Here is a 19770-nt window from a genome sequence, read left to right as displayed (position 1 = left end):
AATCCTTCATCGAAATGGGGACCATTCCACCTTAGACCGGGACTAATTCTTTCTGATACCAAAAAGATTTGGTTTCCTGCCAGTGGTAGGAAACACTCACCATAAGCAATACTTCTGGGCCTTTATATTTTAACTTACTGACTCTTTGTGGGTTATATGGGGTGCAGGTGGAGGGGTGGCACCTCTGGTGGGTGACACATCGTGCTCCTTCTGGGGTTGTTGGTCCACCTTTGGTCCCCGACCCTGTACTTGGCTCTCCCCACTGGCTCCTAGAAGCTGCACAGCATGCAACAGCGACCACACCTTGGGAAATGGCTGTGACCAGGCTTCCTCAAACTCAGCCCTCCAGATGTTTTGAGACTACAATTCCCATCATCCTTGACCATTGGTCCTGCTAGCTAGGGATCATGGGAGTTGTAGGCCAAAAGCATCTGGAGGTCTGAGTTTGAGGAAGCCTGGCTGTGACTGACCAGCTAAACCAGGTAAGGGTACCCAATGAGCCTCAAATCCTTAATGAGCTAGGGACTTCACCCAGCATGCAAAGACAGTCTCCAGCAGATTGAGCAAGTGAGACCAAGCGTTAGTCCAACAGTCAAGCAGGCAGTTTCTGCAATTGCTGTAGAGCAGGCACCCCCAACCTGCGGCCCTCCAGATGTTTTGGCCTACAACTCCCATGATCCCTAGCTCACAGGACCAGTGGTCAGGGATGATGGGAATTGTAGTCCAAAACATCTGGAGGGCCAAAGGTTGGGGGTGCCTGCTGTAGAGGGAAGTGAGGGTAGCCCATCTAGGAGAAGGAAAACTCTGATCCTAAGCCTCCGCTGCCTTTTGGGGTATCTTAGGGAGAACAACAGGCAAAGGAGCAGGCCTAGACAAATCCAGAGTGGAGTCCCTAAGATGGTTGGATAGCACCTCCTTCCAGCAACTCCTGCCGCCAAGCTGCTGCCAAACGTATAGCTCTGCTTTCATTTGGACCACAGCAAGGCTGAAAAAGGGGTATCGTTGCTTGGGCAGCCCAGACCCTCCATACACACTGCCCAGGCTTGCACTCCGGGGAGGTCACTTTGACTGACTTCATGCCAAAGGCCTCTTGCTTTCTGTATATTGCGATGTGCTTTTCAACAAGAGGCTTTACATTTAATTCTTTCAGCAGCAAGTTGTTACCAGTGCAGAGTAACATGATCCAAGAGGCAACTTTCAAATATTCCATTTTGGAGTCCCAGGGCCATTAAGTACCTCAGCTCAGTGTTATTAGAGCACGTGATTTTGCACACAAAAGACCCCAAGTCCTGTCCTGGCATCACCAGGTGGGGCCAGGAAAGACCCCTGCCTGAAAACCCAGAAAGCCACTGACGATCAGTGTAGGCCAGCCCTTGCCAACCTGGTGCCCTCCAGATGTTGTTGAACTATAACACCCATCATACTGAATGGGGCTGATGGGAGCTCTAGCCCAACAGCATTGAGGGCACCAGGTTGGCAAAGGTTGCCCCAGGCAATCCTGAGCTAGATGGAATTGTGGTCTGACTCGGGATAAGCAGCTTCCTGCGTTCCTGAATTATTAATTCATCTGGTGCACTTAGTACATGCAATTATACATGCACATCATTTTAAAGATTTATTGCCCTCCGCTTCTGAGAGTATTGCCACATAACAAATTAAACTGCCTTCTTTTAAGCACAGTGTTTCCAAACTGTGCTTATTAGCTTTTCCGTTCCTAGTTGCTACTCAGCACAGGTATCTACCATGCCAAGCTACATAATGAATGCTCCACCTACACAAGTTTTGCTCTCAAGGGAGCCTTATTTAATTCAAGGCATCGAATAAAGGATTTGATCCTACACCCTTGTTACGAGAGACTGGGAGAGCTATGCCACACATCTTAAGAAAGAGGGCTGCGGTTGTTAAGTGCAATGGAGAAAATTAAGAGGTAGCAAAAATCACGGTGAACTGCAGATTTTGCAGACCACCCACCAACACAATAGAAAATTATGCTACTGAGAGAATAAGTTTAAATTTAACAACAGTGTAGAATGACTATTTCACTTGTTTCTACTGTACAAAGTCCTCCACAATGAGGACGGCTGACACTTCTGACAAATCTCAAAAACAAAATGTAGAGATGCAAGGGAGGGAGGGAAACCAACAAAGACTTTCTCACTCTATCAGGAAATTGAAAACCTTAAGTTTTAATGGTGCCTCATAGTTTAAAATGGTTTAGCTAGAATTTTTTTACTAAGAAGGAAGACTTCAGGTGGACTATCCACTATTGCATTTCAGAGAATAAATTTATATACTACTTGATTTTTAGGAGGGCGGGGAATGACTCAATGGCCATCACAAGTTCACTAATCACCAAGAACTCACATTGCATTCAGTAACCGATGAATGACGACAAAACCTATTGCTGGCATTGCTACCTCAACTGAGCATGTGAATTCTACTATTTTATATATCAACAGTATAGTTTAAGGCAGGGATCGGAACCTGTGACCCTACAGTGGTTTGTTGGTCTATAACTCCCATCATTCCTAGGTTTGCTGTAAGCTGGAGTCTAACAACACCTGTATAGCTGAAGTTCCCCATTCCTGGTTTAAAGTTAACAAAATTAAAGCTACAGAAGATCTCTATGGCAACGTAACTTGACTGCCTGGAAGTCTCAAACAGAGCATTTCAAGACAACCACAGAATGTTAAGAGCAAGGTCAATGATGGTTCTCTACTTCAAGTTATAGGTTTTGGTAAAACTCCCCAGAATGCATGTTACACTTGTGCAATTACATCAAAGAGTATAGCAATTAAGGAGTGCCTAATGATATTTATTAACAAGTTAAGTTGCCAAGCAAAAGTAACCTCTTTGTAGTTCTCCCAACCAGTCATTTGCCACATGCCATATGTTGTTTTCTTTGAGGTTCTGCGTGACTCATGGAAATGTCACAGCCACACACTTCCACAAAGTGGCAATCTTGTAGGAAGTGTTTGTTTGCCTCACATGACACGTCTGTCTTGTTTATGTACAAGGAATTTGAGCAAAAAACAAAACAAAATTCTATTTATTTCAGCAGAGAAGGAGCATATCTATATCTAGAGAAGGCTTTGAAGACAAACAGCACCAGCGAAATGTAGTCATATTAATCCAAAACATGATCTACTGTATTTTTTGCACCATAACACTCACTTTTTTCCTCCTAGAAAGTAAGGGGAAATGTCTGTGCGTGTTATGGAGGAAATGCCTACGGGTGGCATGCCTACGGATTTTCCTCCTCTAAAAACTACGTGCGTGTTATGGTCGGGTGCGTGTTATAGAGCAAAAAATACGGTAGATTTTTTTTTGGCGTTCAGTCACATTTGCAAGATTTTTTATTTTTTAAAAAATCAGATGGCAGAGCAAACTTATTGCTAGCAACAAGCACGTCTATTTTTAGGGATTTGCTTTTAATGGGAGGATAATATTGCACACTATTTGCAGCCATTTAAATTTCACTTACGGAACCATTCCACTTTCCCCCAAACACCACACAATATTGTACTTTCTGTAGGCTACTTGTAGAGCCAATATGTTCACATGGAAGTCAGCCCTCTGCATTTCGACAGAACGAAAACAGTTTCAGAAGTTATTGGGAGAACATTGAACAAGCCCTCCAGCTACATCTCCGCCGTAACACTGAAAGAATGTTGCATAATGTGTACAAGCTAATTTTTTCCCCGCATCCAGAGTTGGCTCATACTTAAAATTAAAGCAACTTTAATTTAAGGTCCCATGGCTCAGGACTTGCACTTCAATAGCGTTGCACCATAATGTTCAAAGCCACTCTCGCTGCCAGGTACACAAATGCTTCAGGTGCAGCTTTGAGATTACCTCACTCGCAGCAGAGCGCAAAGAGGTGGGTGTAGAAAGCAGTAGTGAAATCCTAAGGATTTTAAGGGCTGTAGATTAAGAACAGTTGGCACAACACCGGAGAATGAAACCATTGCACCTGTCTTGATATTTCCACCTACTGATAGCTGGGGGAAATGGAGCTTATTATCCTGAAATGTGCTCCGGCTATTACTGCACAACACCTATCACTTTCCGTGCTGGTTATTGTAAATTGCCAAGATCCCTGAAATGGACAGCAATGCTAAAACTCTTAGCGTCCATGGCCAGGAAAAACTCGGATAGCCCTGCTACCACTGGCACACTAGGTTTGAGCCACACTTGAAAAACTCACAGCAAGTGAGAACCTGTCTTCATTCGTTGACCATTACTTAAAGGTAAAGGTAAAGGGACCCCTGAGCATTAGGTCCAGTCGTGACCGGCTCTGGGGTTGCGGCGCTTATCTCGCTTTACTGGCCGAGGGAGCCGGCGTACAGCTTCCGGGTCATGTGGCCAGCATGACTAAGCTGCATCTGGCGAACCAGAGCAGCTCACGGAAATGCCGGTTACCTTCCCACTGGAGCGGTACCTATTTATCTACTTGCACTTTGACGTGCTTTCGAACTGCTAGGTTGGCAGGAGCAGGGACCATTACTTATTATGCACCAAAACAAAAGGGCTCATGCTTGAAAACAGAACTCAGTACCTCCTCTGAGCAGCATACAAGCAAAAGCATGCAGACAGAAGTGTACTTAGGCTCCCTTGCACCCTTGGCAAGAAGAATGGGCAGACATGCAGGCTCTGAGCCAGAGTGGAGAGGCACCATTTTTGTGTCATCTCCCCCGGGTCAAACCCCTTGGTGGGAGCCAACCTAATCAACACCTAGGTAACACCCCTGAAAATATGCTCAGGGATAAAAAAAGCAGGAAACCAAAGAAATGCAACTGTAAAATAATTCTCCAAAAAAGGATTAGAATAAGAGCAAGTTCATCAACACTCAGCTACACATGACTCTGTGTGCGTGGAACCACAATTACAGATCAGATGCAGCTTTCATATTACAACACATCAAAGACACAGTGGTTTTCAATGGCAACAGTTCTAATAATCAGCTGCAAGAAACTTTCAGAGACAAACCACTTAAGGATGAATTATCAAGTGATGCAACAAGCTTCTGAATCATTCCTTAGTCCAGACACTGACTACAGCTTTATCCACACAATACATTTAAAGCACATACTGTTCCCAGGATTTTAGTGGGAAGCTAACTCACAGAGCTACAGTTCCCAGCATCCTTAAACTACAGCGCCCAGGATTCTTTGAGCTTTTAATGTACGGTGCAATGGGACCTATTTTTAGGGCACATCTTTTCACATTAAACACACACACACACACAAAAAAAATGTATTTATTTCCTCCATCCTATAGATTCCAGAACGGATTAAAACAAAATATATAACCTGAACCAAACAGAACACCACAAGTCCGGAACAACATAAAACATGCACAATAACTTTAGAAAAAGTTCCTTACACAGCAAGCAAAGGCAGTGCATTTATGCACCAGAAAGTATAAAAATCCCAAACACTATAGAACTTACGGTTAGTTGCAAAAACACTTCAGAAAGCCAATATAGCAAGGAAGTCAGGGAAATTCAGACAACGTCTCCTTCACCCTTAAGACAGAAAAATTAGAGTCCATCCAGCCCATTACTGCCAACTCCAGTGCTTTGGTTAGGAGGCTTCCCCATTGTTATGGCAAAATCCTTTTGACTGGAGATGCCAGGAATTGAACCAGATACCTCCTCAATGCAAAGGGTGTTCTCTATCGCTACAGTTGGATTTCAAGGTATGAAAGCAGCACTGACTGCAGAAAACAATAAGTGTCATTTCATCGCTACAGCAGATGATTAAAACTGGGGATACTCACACCTGGAGCCATTTCCCCACCCCTTTTACAACCATCAAAGGTCCACTTCCCACATTCACCCTGGTGAGTGTCCCAGAACACTGGAGCAGGTGAATTTATCCCCAGCCCCTCTCTCCCTCTCCATCTTGGAGCTGATGAGTGGGAAAAGCAGAGGGTGGGAAAGAGGTGGTCTCCAAGGTGCCCTGCAGCATTGCTGCAGATGACTACTGGCCTCCACCCCAGCACAAAAGGCAGGGGGAAAAACATGGCGCTACTTTTCACAATGCGCTTCCAGAGAGAGTTTTAGAAGATGGCTCCTGGTGCCTATGGAGGTCAGGAGCAAGGAGGCTTTGCTACACAGGGAGAGGGGGCACTAATGAACACAGTTTTCCAGTTTCCTACTGGAGCAAGTCAAAAATTTGTGGGCAAATTTTAGCAACTGTTAGCAATGTGTGTGAAAAATCTCCATTACAATGAAAGTGATGGTGTGGGTGGGTGTGATATTTTGGAACTGACAAATTAAGAAGTTGCTGAAGCTGAATGGCATCCAATGGTTTCATTTTTTAAAAGACACTCTTAATTGGTGTTTTTTGTTTTAATCAAATTATACCATCTCTAAATTGACAAACCTACTTATCCGTTTAAAAAAGTGATAATAGAAGGCACAGAATTTTTGGCCTAACTTCTAGCTCAGGTCAATGGGCAGAAAGTGTTGTTTAAAGGTCTGTTAGACATATAGGGATGCGGGTGGCGCTAGGGATGCGGGTGGTGCTGTGGGTAAAAGCCTCAGCGCCTAGGGCTTGCCGATCGAAAGGTCGGCGGTTCGAATCCCCGCAGCGGGGTGCGCTCCCGCTGCTCGGTCCCAGCGCCTGCCAACCTAGCAGTTCGAAAGCACCCCCGGGTGCAAGTAGATAAATAGGGACCGCTTACCAGCGGGAAGGTAAACGGCGTTTCCGTGTGCGGCTCTGGCTCGCCAGATGCAGCTTTGTCACGCTGGCCACGTGACCCGGAAGTGTCTCCGGACAGCGCTGGCCCCCGGCCTCTTAAGTGAGATGGGCGCACAACCCCAGAGTCTGTCAAGACTGGCCCGTACGGGCAGGTGTACCTTTACCTTTACCTAGACATATATGCAATCCATATATCCAAATGCAAGGTGCAGTGGCTTCAATAGGTACAGGTGAATAGAGCTGATGCATAAGTGGTACAATGGTACCTCAAGTTAAGTAATTACCAGTAATTCATTTTGGAGGTCCGTTCTTAACCTGAAACTGTTCTTAACCTGAAGCACCACTTTAGCTAATGGGGCCTCCTGCTGCTGCTGCACCACCGCCAGAGCACGATTTCTGTTCTCATCCTGAAGCAAAGTTCTTAACCCGAGGTACTATTTCTGGGTTAGTGGAGTCTGTAACCCGAGGTACCACGGTATTTAATGCAGCACGAATGCACACAACTCACAGAAGGGAAGTCCCTTACCCCCTCATCTCCCCAGTTTCCCCCTGCATCACAATAAGCTTCTTCAGAGGGGAGGGAGACTCTAAGGAAAGGCCAAGGATGTGAGGAAGGTGGTTGCAATGGGAGAGGAGAACTGGGGGAACTTCAGTTTGAGGCAGGTAAGCAAGTGAGATTCACTGCTGAGTAAACTCAGGCTGTAAATCCTATGGAGGAACAGGATAGGAATAAATGAGCAGTTTTCACAACCGAGGTATAAATGGTGTAGTTTCTCCCAGGCACAGCTTTGTAACTTAGTCAAATTATTATTATTTATTTGCATTGATTTATTAGCTGCATTTATATAGCCAACCCAACAAGAGCTTCCTTGGGCAGGACGCAAAGTTAGCTATGTTTTTATATGACACCAAATTATTCAGGACGGTAAGTATTGCAAAGCATACTGTAAAGCATCGAAATTCAGTGTGCACTGACAGGAGAACAGCAGATGAGATTCAGCATACCGTAACTAAATGAAATGTGAAATGCTGCACAAGGAAAGCGGAAAAAAATCCTATCACCCCAATCGCTGTAACCACTGGGGAAAAGTGTAGATTTCAATGAAACCTCTCAACTCATAATGCTGAAGCCATAAAAAGAATTATGATGACGTAAAGTTCAGAGGGATAAATTAGTTATTGGGAAAGTGTCAAGAAAATCCAACACAGTTACAAGTGACTTCAAAAGAAGAAGAAAAACTTTCTAAAAACGAGGAGATAGCTTAAAGGGAAGTTGAAAGGGAAAGTCAAGAGGATCAAAGCTCTACAAACCGCTTCGTAGTTGTTTTAAAATCAAAACATTAGAAGCTCAGCTAGAATGTGTAGGGCAGATCAAGGAAGGTACCAACAAGCCAGGAAGTTGTCTGTGTGGTTAACGAGCGAATAAGCTATTAGAAGCAATAAGTCATTTAGAAAATGAAAATCATTCACTTAGGGAATTAATGATCATACACCTCTTCTGGTATTATAATGTAGTAAACATGTAGGGATGGGGCTTTCCACACTGGCTCTGCTACCCTCATCCTTGCCATGTTGAGCAACAAGATCTGAAGTGGGCTTGTAAGGACACTCACAATTGCTGGGAAGTTTTAAGGACATTCAGGAAAACATGCTTAAAAGCTCCTTTCAGACATTGACCCTCAATGCAGCAAGGAGTCTGTGCAAGTGGAGTCTGCACATTCAGTCTTGTGCCATACCCACCAATACATGAACAGCAGTGTTCAAAATTAACCAGGTGCCTGGCACATTTGCACCTGGTATTATTATTATTATTATTATTATTATTATTATTATTTATTATTATTATTGTTTATACCCCGCCCATCTGGCTGGGTTTCCCCAGCCACTCTGGGTGGCTTCCAACAAAACACTAAAATACAATAACCTATTAAACATTAAAAGCTTCCCTAAACAGGGCTGCCTTTAGATGCCTTCTAAAAGTTTGGTAGTTATATTTCTCTCTGACATCTGGTGGGAGGGCGTTCCACAGGGTGGGCGCCACTACCGAAAAGGACCTCTGCTTGATTCCCTGTAACTTGGCTTCTCGCAGCAAGGGAACCGCCAGAAGGCCCTCGGCGCTGGACCTCAGTGTCTGGGCAGAATGATGGAGATGGAGGCGCTCCTTCAGGTATACTGGACCAAGGCAGTTTTGACCACTTGTGACCAAGTGAAGATGCCTGTGTGCCAGGATGTGGCACCTGACATCTCCACTATCTGAGGATCATTGGATCTGGACGGTTTTCACAAACTAATACCACGTACTGTAGAATTCTATCAAGTTATACTTCATCTGCACAATCAGAATGAATTTGGGAAGCAAATTGCTTTTTCTGTGCAGCCTGAGCAGGAGCAGTCACCATTAAGAAAAAGAGGTTGGAATCAGCCAATATATATGTGGACTGTCCCTGGATCAAGTGATTTTTCTTCTTTTTAAGTTCTCAAAGTTCTTAACCAAGCTCAAGGTTGTCATCTGAACTAGGCAGATGTTTAACTAAGAATTAATCACAGTGATGGTTTTGGTAATACTAAATCAAAAATAGAGACTGAGTTGTTAGATAGTAAAAGGAAAACACTGTCAAGAACGTATAAGTTAATACTGGAATGGCATACAAAGGATGAAGAAGTAAAGAGGTTGTGATTAAATGGGCTCAAGATTTGGGTCACAATATTGATTTTGAAATGTGGAGGAAATTGTGGATTAAAACAATTAAATTTACTGCATGTACGGCACTTAAGGAAAATTTAATGAAGGTGATGTATAGGTGGTATTTGACGCCGTCTAAACTTGCTAAAATATACAGAAATCCAGGACAAGAAATGTTGGAAATGTAAGGAAAGGGGGGGGGGGTTCTTCCATATGTGGTGGACTTGTACTAAGGTTAAAGCGTACTGGGATATGATACATAATTAACTGAAAAAGGTTTTTAAAAATACATTTATCAAAAAACCAGAGGTGTTTTTGTTGTGTATAATTGGAGAAGAAATTCCCAAAAAAAGATATAAATTTATTTATGTATGCTACCACAGCCACGAGGATACTTTTAGCCCAAAAATGGAAGCAGCAGGAACTTCCAACATTGGAAGAATGGCAGACTAAAATGATGGAATATGCAGAACTGGCCAAGCTGACGGGGAAGATCCAAAACCAGCGCCAACGAGCTGTTTGAAAAGGACTGGAGTAAATTTATACAATATATGAGAGAACATTGTAAACATTTGAACTAAAATGTTTTGTCATTTTAATTTTTGGAACCTTTTTACAATTATCAAGGTAACTTTTATAAGCATGAAAGAAGGTAAATAGGTTGATATAGAAATGCTAAGTTGTAAGTGAATATTTATGAAAGCCAAGGAGTGGGGGGGGGGGGAGTTGAGGCTCAGTTTGAGCAAGGCTATAGGTGATGTTATGATTCTAACGGATTGTGATTATGGTAAAAATAATATAAACTCAATAAAAATTATTATATAAAAAAAAGAATCAATCACAGTGAGTCCATCACTTGAAAAATAAGACTTTAGAGATGTCTTACCCAAAAATGGCAACTAGACATTCCATTTTTGGGGCTGTAATCTTGGTTCAAGGAGCCATTTGGCACCTATATATATATATTTATAAGTTTCTAACACTGGTGGTTAAACCACAAAACAAAAAATGGCTAATGGCCGGGGATAATAGCAGTTTTAGTCCAGCAGCATTTGGGTGGCTACAGGTTTCCCATCCCCCATTAAGTAAAACTACTTCTGAAAGAACCTGGGGAAGGACCCATGAACTGAGAATGTAGGCATGTGCACATGTTTTAAGAAATACTCCTTCCCCCACTGCTCCTGGAATTGTGGGACTAAGATATTATAACCATAAGCATCTGACAATATGGCCATTGCTCCGATTAAAAAAATATATAGTTCTCATTCTTCATCAGCCAAGGCTTTCATTTTTAACAAGTTTTTGTTGCTTTTTCTCTGCATCCGTTCTTTACAGACAGGCTCACCAACTCAAAGTGATCACTATGATGAGGTCTTCTTTCATTTGTGGAACCAGAAGGCAATACTGGTTCATCAACATTCTGAAAGGCATGGGTTTAACAGCCTTGCACAGACTACTTCCAATGTATTTAAATGGCATTTTTACAAAACAACATATGCTGAATCAAAGTACTCTGGCGAAAGCTCTCACATCATCTTTTTTCCAAACCGGGGTAATGTTTCCCTCCCGGATTTGCATTATATGATGGGTGTGAATTTGCTTTTACATGCATCAACAAGTCAAGCTTTCTGCAAAAAAAGGGGGGGTAGCAGAATAGAGTCCTCCCACTGGATTTAATTTGTTAAGGGTATAGCACTTGCCCTGTAACCCAGGATAGTCAAAATAATACCAGAGAGAGTTTTAATCTACAACAGCGACATCTGTCACTTACTTTCTAATGATGTGGTCTGGAAGTCATTCAACAGTCAAAATAATAGCACATCTCTCAAACAAATTAAAACTACCTTCTGTGAAAGCCACAGAGCAACTGCTTGCTGTGAATTGTCAATAGCAGACTGAAGCATTGGCAGCTTGGAATACAGGAAATCTTTATTATGTTTACCACTAGTCATTTTATGTACACTTTCCCAGGATCTGTTCAGTACATTAAGCACAAAACTGGTCCACCAGTATTATTTGTATATGTGCACCGCATACAATTCAAACCAACTTGGCTGTGAACAGCTGGAAGTTTCAGAGAATTACAGCCAATATGTACTGTAGAATTGGTACTACACATGTAACACTTTATTTTTTCCCCCTAGCTACTGTAGTCAGATGAAGTAGGTCTAAATCACTACAAAAAACTTGCAAAAGTTTGATCAAAAATCATAAGGGGATTTTTTTTTGGGGGGGGGGAATGCATGCATTTCAGGCAGGAGCAGCTCTGTGACAAAATTAAAGTGGTACCTCGGGTTACATACACTTCAGGTTACATACACTTCAGGTTACAGACTCTGCTAACCGAGAAATAGTGCTTCAGGTTAAGAACTTTGCTTCAGGATGAGAACAGAAATCGTGCTCCGGCGGCGCAGCAGCAGCAGGAGGCCCCATTAGCTAAAGTGGTGCTTCAGGTTAAGAACAGTTTCAGATTAAGTACGGACCTCCGGAACGAATTAAGTACTTAACCTGAGGTACCACTGTACATACAACCCTTGAGATGCTGATGACTCCTACCATTTCTGGCCACTGACCCTTACTATTAGTTAAAAGTATTGGACTAGCACCTGGAAGACCAGACTTCAAATCCCTACTCAGCCCTGAAACACAAAGAATGGTCACATTCTCTCAGCCTAACCTACCTCACAGGGTTGCTGTGTTGATAAAATGTGGAGAACCATGTATGCCTAGGGCTATCATACGTCTGGGTTTTCAAAGAAAAGCCCCCCATAAAAGCTCAACAACTCTGTCTGGATTTTGACCTTTGGGAATATGGCAACCCTTGAATTTAATGAAGGAAAGCGGGAAATAAATATAATAATAAACAAACAAAAGACCTTAGCATAATGAAGAGCTATTCGGGGATATAGGACACAAACTCTGTTCATCTAGATTAGAAGAGGAGAGAGAGAAAAGGGGGGGGGGTGAGTTTCTTTCAACCACAACTGTCAAAGATGTCCCAGAAACTGAAGCAGATAAGTTTGTGCTCAAAGTATTATTATATGAAGAAATCACCATCTATATTTTAAGATAGATACAAGAGATTTATGTTGCTTTGTCCAACCTATGTCAGTCATTTGATAAAGACTTTGCAGATGAATATCAGATTGGCCATCACCAGAGGGAACTCTGAGAAAAGCGTGAAAAACAGTGTAACGGACAACAAAGTACAAAATACAACAAATAATAATGAAAATTATATTGTGGCAGCAATCCTATACATCTGATTTACATGACTGTAAGCCCCAAAGAACTGAATAGACATACATAGGATTAAAGTGTAAATGACACAGGCTTTAAGACTCATTAGTGACAGTGGTAACAAAGAGGAACCAAAATTGACATTTCACCATATCACACTGTGCCAACAGGAAATGGCAAGAAGATGGGTTGCCTCTTGAGCATATAGGATGCAGGAATGCCAACAGGAAGCTACTAAGCAGCAGTGGGATGACATTGGCACAACAGAAACCCAAGCAGGCGGGGGGGGGGGGAGAGAGAGAGATAAAACACATAAGTGACAGTAAGAAGCGTACCAAAAAGAGGAGATATCCATACAGCTACAATAGGCATAAACTAGTCGGTCATCAGAAATAGAATAAACGGAGTTGGGAAGAGCAGGACTGAAATTAACTGTACACCCATTGGCAAGCAAGAACACCCCACAGACTTGAGCATGCCACTGCCGTACTTGGCAATCCCGCCCCACATATTAATTAAACGGCATTTTAGAGTGGCAAACCGAGCTTCTGCAAGAGCACGAGCCACATGCAACGACTAGAAAGACCCAGCAAAGCAGTTCCCACACTGCAAATTGGGCGCGAGCCACTTGCCTTTACATCTTGCGAGTGGACAAGCGGCGACAACACCCCCCCCCCCACACACACACCCCCGTCACCACAACCACACTTCTTCTTTTTACACTTTACTGCCATCCCTTCTTCCGCTCCTTAGCATCCTCGCCCGCCTCTCTCCTATGCCAGCATATTCCGCCCCCCCCCCCCACTTCACCCTATATAAACTTCAGGGCCCCCTCTCCAAGCCACTCCACGCCATTCATCACCCTTTCCCGAGGAGGACCCGTCGTTTCTCCACAGGGACGGGTTGCACGGGAAGGAACAAACGAGGGGCCGGATAAGAGCGAGCGGCGGGCCGGTGCTGCCGCCTTAGCTGCTGGTTGGGGGAACCCAGGCAGCCGACGGGGCGCCGCTGCCCGTCCCAAGGGGGGGAAAGCCCCTGCTCGGCTTGCAAGGAGCACCCAGCTCCCCGTCCTTCCCTTTGTTACTCCTTTCTCCTTCTTCCCTCCGCCCCGGTACCTATTTTAATCCTGACGCTCTGGAACACCCGCAGCCCCTCTTCTTCCACCGCCATGGCTTCGCCTCCTTTCTTGCGGAAAGCTCCCCCGCCGCCGGGAAAGAGGGCTGCCTTCTTAGCCCCGCGACTGCAGCGCGCGCGCCGAGAGATACAATGCGCGGTCTTGAAGCGGGACCCGGGGAAAGAGGGAGGGAGGGAGGGAGGGAGGGAGGGAGCGCGCGCACTGGGCCGCCGCCGCCCCCACCCTCGCGCTCCACTTCGCAAGAGCAGAAGAACACACGGCTCCGGCAGCGGCCGCCCCCACGGCCGCCCTCCCATTGGCTGAGCGGGGTAAGGCTGTGCGGCGCCCTCCATTGGTCCAGCCCGGGCGGGCCGCTCCCTATTGGGCGAAAAGAAGGAGAAACGCGGGGAGAGATTTGTAAGCGCAAAACCAAACAGCTGGAGGGAGAGAGAGGAGAGAGGAGAGCTTGGTGGGTGGATGGAGGGAGGACGGGCGGGCGCTGGCGGGGGGGGGGGCGTCCTGCAGCTTTGACTTCTGTAGCGCCTCTGCTTCAGTGCACCCGCCCAAATTGGGAGCTGAAGGAGGAAGGCGTGGTGGGCGAGAGGGGGGGGGGAGAAAGGGGAAAGTAGTCAAATAAATGGCCCGCAGCCAGATATTTTTGCTTTATCGCCTCCCGCTTATGAAACCTGAGCGGCGTGCCTCTCGCGAGTAGAAGGCTGCCCAAGGAGGATCGGGGTCGCCTGTGTTTCCTTGAAAACCCCTTGGAAGCTTGGAGTGCACGCGCTCCGCTTGAATGTTAATGCTCATCAACTTTTTTTGGGGGGGGGGGTCCGTCCCAGCCCCTAAAATATTTTCTGGGGGACGGGGACGGACTAAGGGACCCCGGCTCCTATGCTTGGAAGGCCCTTTCGCCCTACCACTACCCCGCACTTCCACAGGACGGTTCGCGGGCTGTGAGTCAGTTAGGACGTGGAAAAAAGAGCCTGTCTGTCCTCTCCCCCTCCCCCCCCCCACTCCATTCTGCAATATATATAGAGAGATATTGCATTGCAGGGGGTTGAACGAGATCTCCCTCGGGGTCCCTTCCAACTCTGCGATTCTAGAATTCTGTGCATGGGATGGGCCCAGTGATTCGATTTTGCCACTGAGCTCCGGTCATCCTGAGTCGCCTGATGCCAGAATATCCTAGCAACAGTGTGCAAAAGCAGTAGAATGCTGTGGGCGGCGGCGGCGAGGAGTGGGGAAGGAACAGCACACTCCATCGAGTGGTGGAAGCGGGAAGTGCAGGGGAAACGTAGTGTCGGAACCCAGGCAGAGAGTCATAGAATTGTGGAGGGTCATCTAATGTAAAAGGTAAAGGTAAAGGTACCCCTGCCCGTACGGGCCAGTCTTGACAGACTCTGGGGTTGTGCGCCCATCTCACTTAAGAGGCCAGGGGCCAGCGCTGTCCGGAGACACTTCCGGGTCACGTGGCCAGCGTGACATCGCTGCTCTGGCCAGAGCCAGAGCCGCACACGGAAACGCCGTTTACCTTCCCGCTGGTAAGCGGTCCCTATTTATCTACTTGCACCCGGAGGTGCTTTCGAACTGCTAGGTTGGCAGGCGCTGGGACCGAGCAGCGGGAGCGCACCCCGCCGCAGGGATTCGAACCGCCGACCTTTCGATCGGCAAGCCCTAGGCGCTGAGGCTTTAACCCACAGCGCCACCTGCGTCCCTAATGTAATCTAATTCTAATTCATCTAATTCTAATTCATCTAATGTAACCCCCTGCAATGCAGGAATCTTTCTCCCGACGTGGGGCTCGAACCCACCACGCTGAGATGAAGAGTGTTATGCTTTGCTGACTGAGCACGTCGGGTAGAGTCGCACCCTGTGCTTTAATGTAAACGGTTGGAATAAGTTTAACAAACAGAAGGGTGACACTTGCATTCCCCTTGTCAGTCAGTATGAGGCTGGCTCAAGCTGCCTCCACAAAGCAGGCTTCGCATATCTGCTCAAGGAGAGCAGGGCGTTTTCTGCTTGTGAATGAAAGATTGAAGGGCTGAACTGGTCTGGAGAAAGGCTTCACTCAAGGGATTGCTTAAGCTTCACAGGCTGAACCAGTACAGTACTGGCTAAAATTACTATTGTGGAAATGCACCTAGGAGGAAAAACTTAGAACTATCTTACAGTGGCGTAGCGTGGGGGGTGCAGGGGGGGCTGGCCGCACCAAGCGCAACATCTGGGGGTTAGGGTTAGGGGGCGCAAATCCACGGGTTAGGGGGCGCAAATTACTTGCCTTGCCCCGGGTGCTGACAACCCACGCTACGCCACTGCTATCTTAAACCTGGCTTGGCAATTCCTATTGGCTTGTAGGTGCAGAGCCACAGAAACCATTCTCTGCTGCCACCTCTTGCGGTTCCCTCTTTTAAGGCACCCCATTTGCTGCTGCAGCCTCCCTGCTACCACCGTGGGCTGGTTGGAGTTCCTTTGCCACTGGCACATTCTGCATCTAGAAGATCTCCAGAAGAGGCACAAAAAGGACAGAGGAGAAGTTAGCTTCCCACAGGTGCAGTCTCCGATTGCTTGAGGGGGGGAAACCCTGGAGAGGAGAGTACTTTGAGAGCTGCGGGGAGGTAGAGACTTTCAGCCACTGCAACTGATCCATGGGCCAGACCTACTGGGGATGAGCTGCTGTATTCATTTGGGCTGACACTCTGCCAAGTCTGCGCAGATCGGGTTCTTGCTAACAGTTCACTCCAACTTGCACAGGACTTTATACGGACTTGTTTCTGACAGAAGATTGGTGTAATTTTATGGATATTGATCCCAGCAAAGCAATATTGGTCACCCAAATAGCAGAGTACTGTAATGATGGTAAAGGTAAAGGGACCCCTGACCATTAGGTCCAGTTGTGACCGATTCTGGGGTTGCAGCGCACATCTGGCTTTATTGGCCGAGGGAGACGGCATACAGCTTCCGGGTCATGTGGCCAGCATGACTAAGCCGCTTCTGGTGAACCAGAGCAGCGCACAGAAATGCTGTTTACCTTCCCACCAGAGCAGTACCTATTTATCTACTTGCACTTTGATGTGCTTTCGAACTGCTAGGTTGGCAGGAGCAGGGACCAAGCAACGGGAGCTCACCCCGTTGCAGGGATTCAAACCGCCGACCTTCTGATCGGCAAGTCCTAGGCTCTGTGGTTTAACCCACAGCGCCACCTGCGTCCCTTGTAATGATGGTACTGATAGGGAAAAGCAGCATGCTGTTGATGCTTTGTCAGTGCCAAGTGCACTAGAAAACAAAATTTGTATTGGTATGTTCAGCTAGGAGTAGCTGTGCCTCTCTGTTGAGTATGCACCCAGTGGTAAACATAGGCTTGTGTGGCTGTGTAATATGCAAGTTCCCCTTTCCAACCAAAGTACCAAATCCAGGGAAAGATAAAAAATCATGGGAAAGTTAGCTGCGAAAAATTCACAGAGGAACTAGGGGGTTATAATTATTCAGGGGGAAAAATGTGTTGTTGAGATTTGCAGAAGAACGTCAACATTAGAAATAAAAACGTATCCTTTGCTTGCCGCAAAAGGAGCCTAGTATTAAAGAAAGCAGGAAGTGCCATGGAACAAAGTGTACTGGAACTATAAGAAGCAACCTCTTAGGTACTACAACAAGGAACACTAATGCAGGCATACCCTTAATTTATTTATTTTTAACTAGCAACAAGAAATTCAGCCACAGAGCATAGTGAGAAGGAATTACATGCCATGGTGCAAGATTCAAGATTTATCAGTTGAGGGAGGTACAGGCTCAGAGGTTATATCTGAAAATGTGCTGGAGTTGTTCATCCAGCATTGAAAGAAAACCCCAATTCTCTCTTGTGCCCCTTAGCGCTTGCAACACACACTCCCAATCAGCTGAGCACATCAGTGCCTTATCAAAAAGTTCGTTTAAAAACCAGGTCCAAGGTAATATGTGGTGCTTGCAAATCTCTCACTGAAGTTGCTTGTTTCGTTGTGCAGGCTGCACAGCACACAGTGGCCCTGGGCTTGCCCCAATTACAGAGCAGGTGGGTAGAAGATCGCTGCACAAGCTGGGGACCTGTGTTGTTGGCTGTATCCTCATCCCAGTCACTCATAAAATGTCAAGAACAACACAAGAGGTGAGAGGGACATATATTGCACAAGTTGTTACCCTAAGAGAATGTGTATTATCCTTTTTTAAACAGAGGTTGGATAGCCAACTGCCATGTATGATGTAGCTGAAATTCCTCCTAGGATTCTATGACATTCTGATCATTCATATTCTTTTTCTCTATGTCAGTCAAGGTGATTTGGTTGCTGTGGAATGTTTGCATCCCTTAGACTGTGTTTGCTGTAGCTTTTTGATTCTCAGAGTAGCGCCAATAAATTAGATTCAAGGACTGGATTCCTTAAGTATACTTAAGAGAACGCAAATTCCTAAGCCAGTGTTTTGTTAAGGGCGCAGAGGGGAGGCACTCTAGGGGGTGCATGAGAATTTGTTATATATACTGTAACAACTGGGATGGAGTGCAAAAACATTTTTGCATATACAGTATTGGTAAATAGGCCACTGTTGAAGTTTACAGATTTTGTGAATGGTTTTTTTTATATTTTAATTTTTAATAAACTTTTATTCAATACAAGTTAAAATACATACATATTCACAACAAAAGAAAATACAAAAGAGAAAAACAAATACATCTATCCAAGGAAAAGGAATTAGAGAATATTTTGTCTCTTTTCAGATTTACAGTTATTTATACCTCTATAAAATGCTATTCATGATAACACAGTGAAATGAAATGTAAGATATCAGAATAAAGAAAAAGGGAACAAAGAGAGAATAAAAAAGTAAAAGAACAGATCATATATGGAAATGTTTTTAAAAGTAGATAAGCACTCACAATACATAGCCATTTCCCATCTATATTTACATTCAATTGTATAATTTCGTCTTGTCCTTATCTACCTTAAATAAATGGTTTTATTTAAATAAATGTGAATGGTTTTATTAATTGAAAAGTTCAGGTTATCTGACTATTATAAGTTTACTGAAGAAGGTGGGGGGGGGGAGAGTGAGGTGGCAGAGAAAAGCAATAGAAAAAGAGAGAGAAAAGGTAGTGCAGGGACAGGTAGGGTTGTCCTCAGAATTCCTGTGCACATCCAAACATAATAAAATCCGCAGCTAAAAGTGAGGTGGAAGATGGGTAACCCCACCAACCTCTGGGGGGGATGAAGAAAGATAGAGTACAAAGGGGGCAGAATAACAGGAGGAGATGGTGACTTTGCAACTGGTGAAATGGTGCGTAGCAGTTGCAACATGTGGGAGGAGGAAGATACAGGACTAATGGGGTGGTCTGAGTGTAAGGGGGGTTGCACAAAAGGAAGGGACACGGGGGGGGTGAAGATGGAAACAGGTTCAAAGAGGGGCTGCAGCACAGAGGAGAGAAGTGGCTTCAGAAATAGGGTTTGGAAGGTGAAAAGGGGGTGTAGTAGTTGCCTGGGGTGGGAAGGGAAGCTCTAGGGAGTTAATGGGGGGGTATGGCAGGGGGGTTGGCATGTGCAGTGAGCAGGGGGCAGAGGCCCCTTGTCCAATCATATCTTTAGATGCGCAAGTATCCTCTCTGGCACACCTTTTGCCAGCAGAGGCTAGCATGCAAACTGTGGCCTCTTTAGGACAGAGGTCTCTTGAACACTATTATTCACGTGCTGGTAATACTCAGGGTTTTGTTTTTTTTTCTGCGGCTTCCTTTGAAGACAGTTTGGAATATTCAAAATGCAATGGCTAAAGTGAGCAAAAGAAACTTTCCTCATCAACCTTAGTACAACTGTACTGATTCCTGTCCATTTATGAAACGGATCTTACCTTTTAAAGCTCTTAAGATTTATAGTGTTTGAGGGGCTGGCTACTTTTCTCTGCCCAGTTACTAAGATCTTCCTTCTTCAAACCCACCCCCTCCCACTTACTTTCAGAGGCAAGATGCTGGTGACTAAAGATAGGGCCTTCACAGTTGTGGTATCCTAACT

The 19770-nt window shown here is 45.2% G+C and overlaps 1 protein-coding gene across 1 annotated transcript in view; it reads right to left on the bottom strand.

Annotated features, from left to right (window-relative positions):
• RASA3 (RAS p21 protein activator 3) overlaps positions 1-13973 on the bottom strand; it is a 123273-nt gene extending 109300 nt beyond the window's left edge. The window contains exon 1 of the mRNA XM_079972572.1: positions 13746-13973. Within this exon, the coding sequence (XP_079828698.1) occupies positions 13746-13800 (55 nt within the window). The 5' untranslated portion in view covers positions 13801-13973. The remainder of the gene's footprint in view (positions 1-13745) is intronic.
• Between the last annotated feature and the right edge of the window lie 5797 nt (positions 13974-19770).

This window comes from Podarcis cretensis (genome assembly GCF_951804945.1).
Source record: "Podarcis cretensis genome assembly, chromosome: 4".
Classification (NCBI taxonomy): domain Eukaryota; kingdom Metazoa; phylum Chordata; class Lepidosauria; order Squamata; family Lacertidae; genus Podarcis; species Podarcis cretensis.
This window is presented reverse-complemented; position numbering and strand designations above follow the sequence as displayed.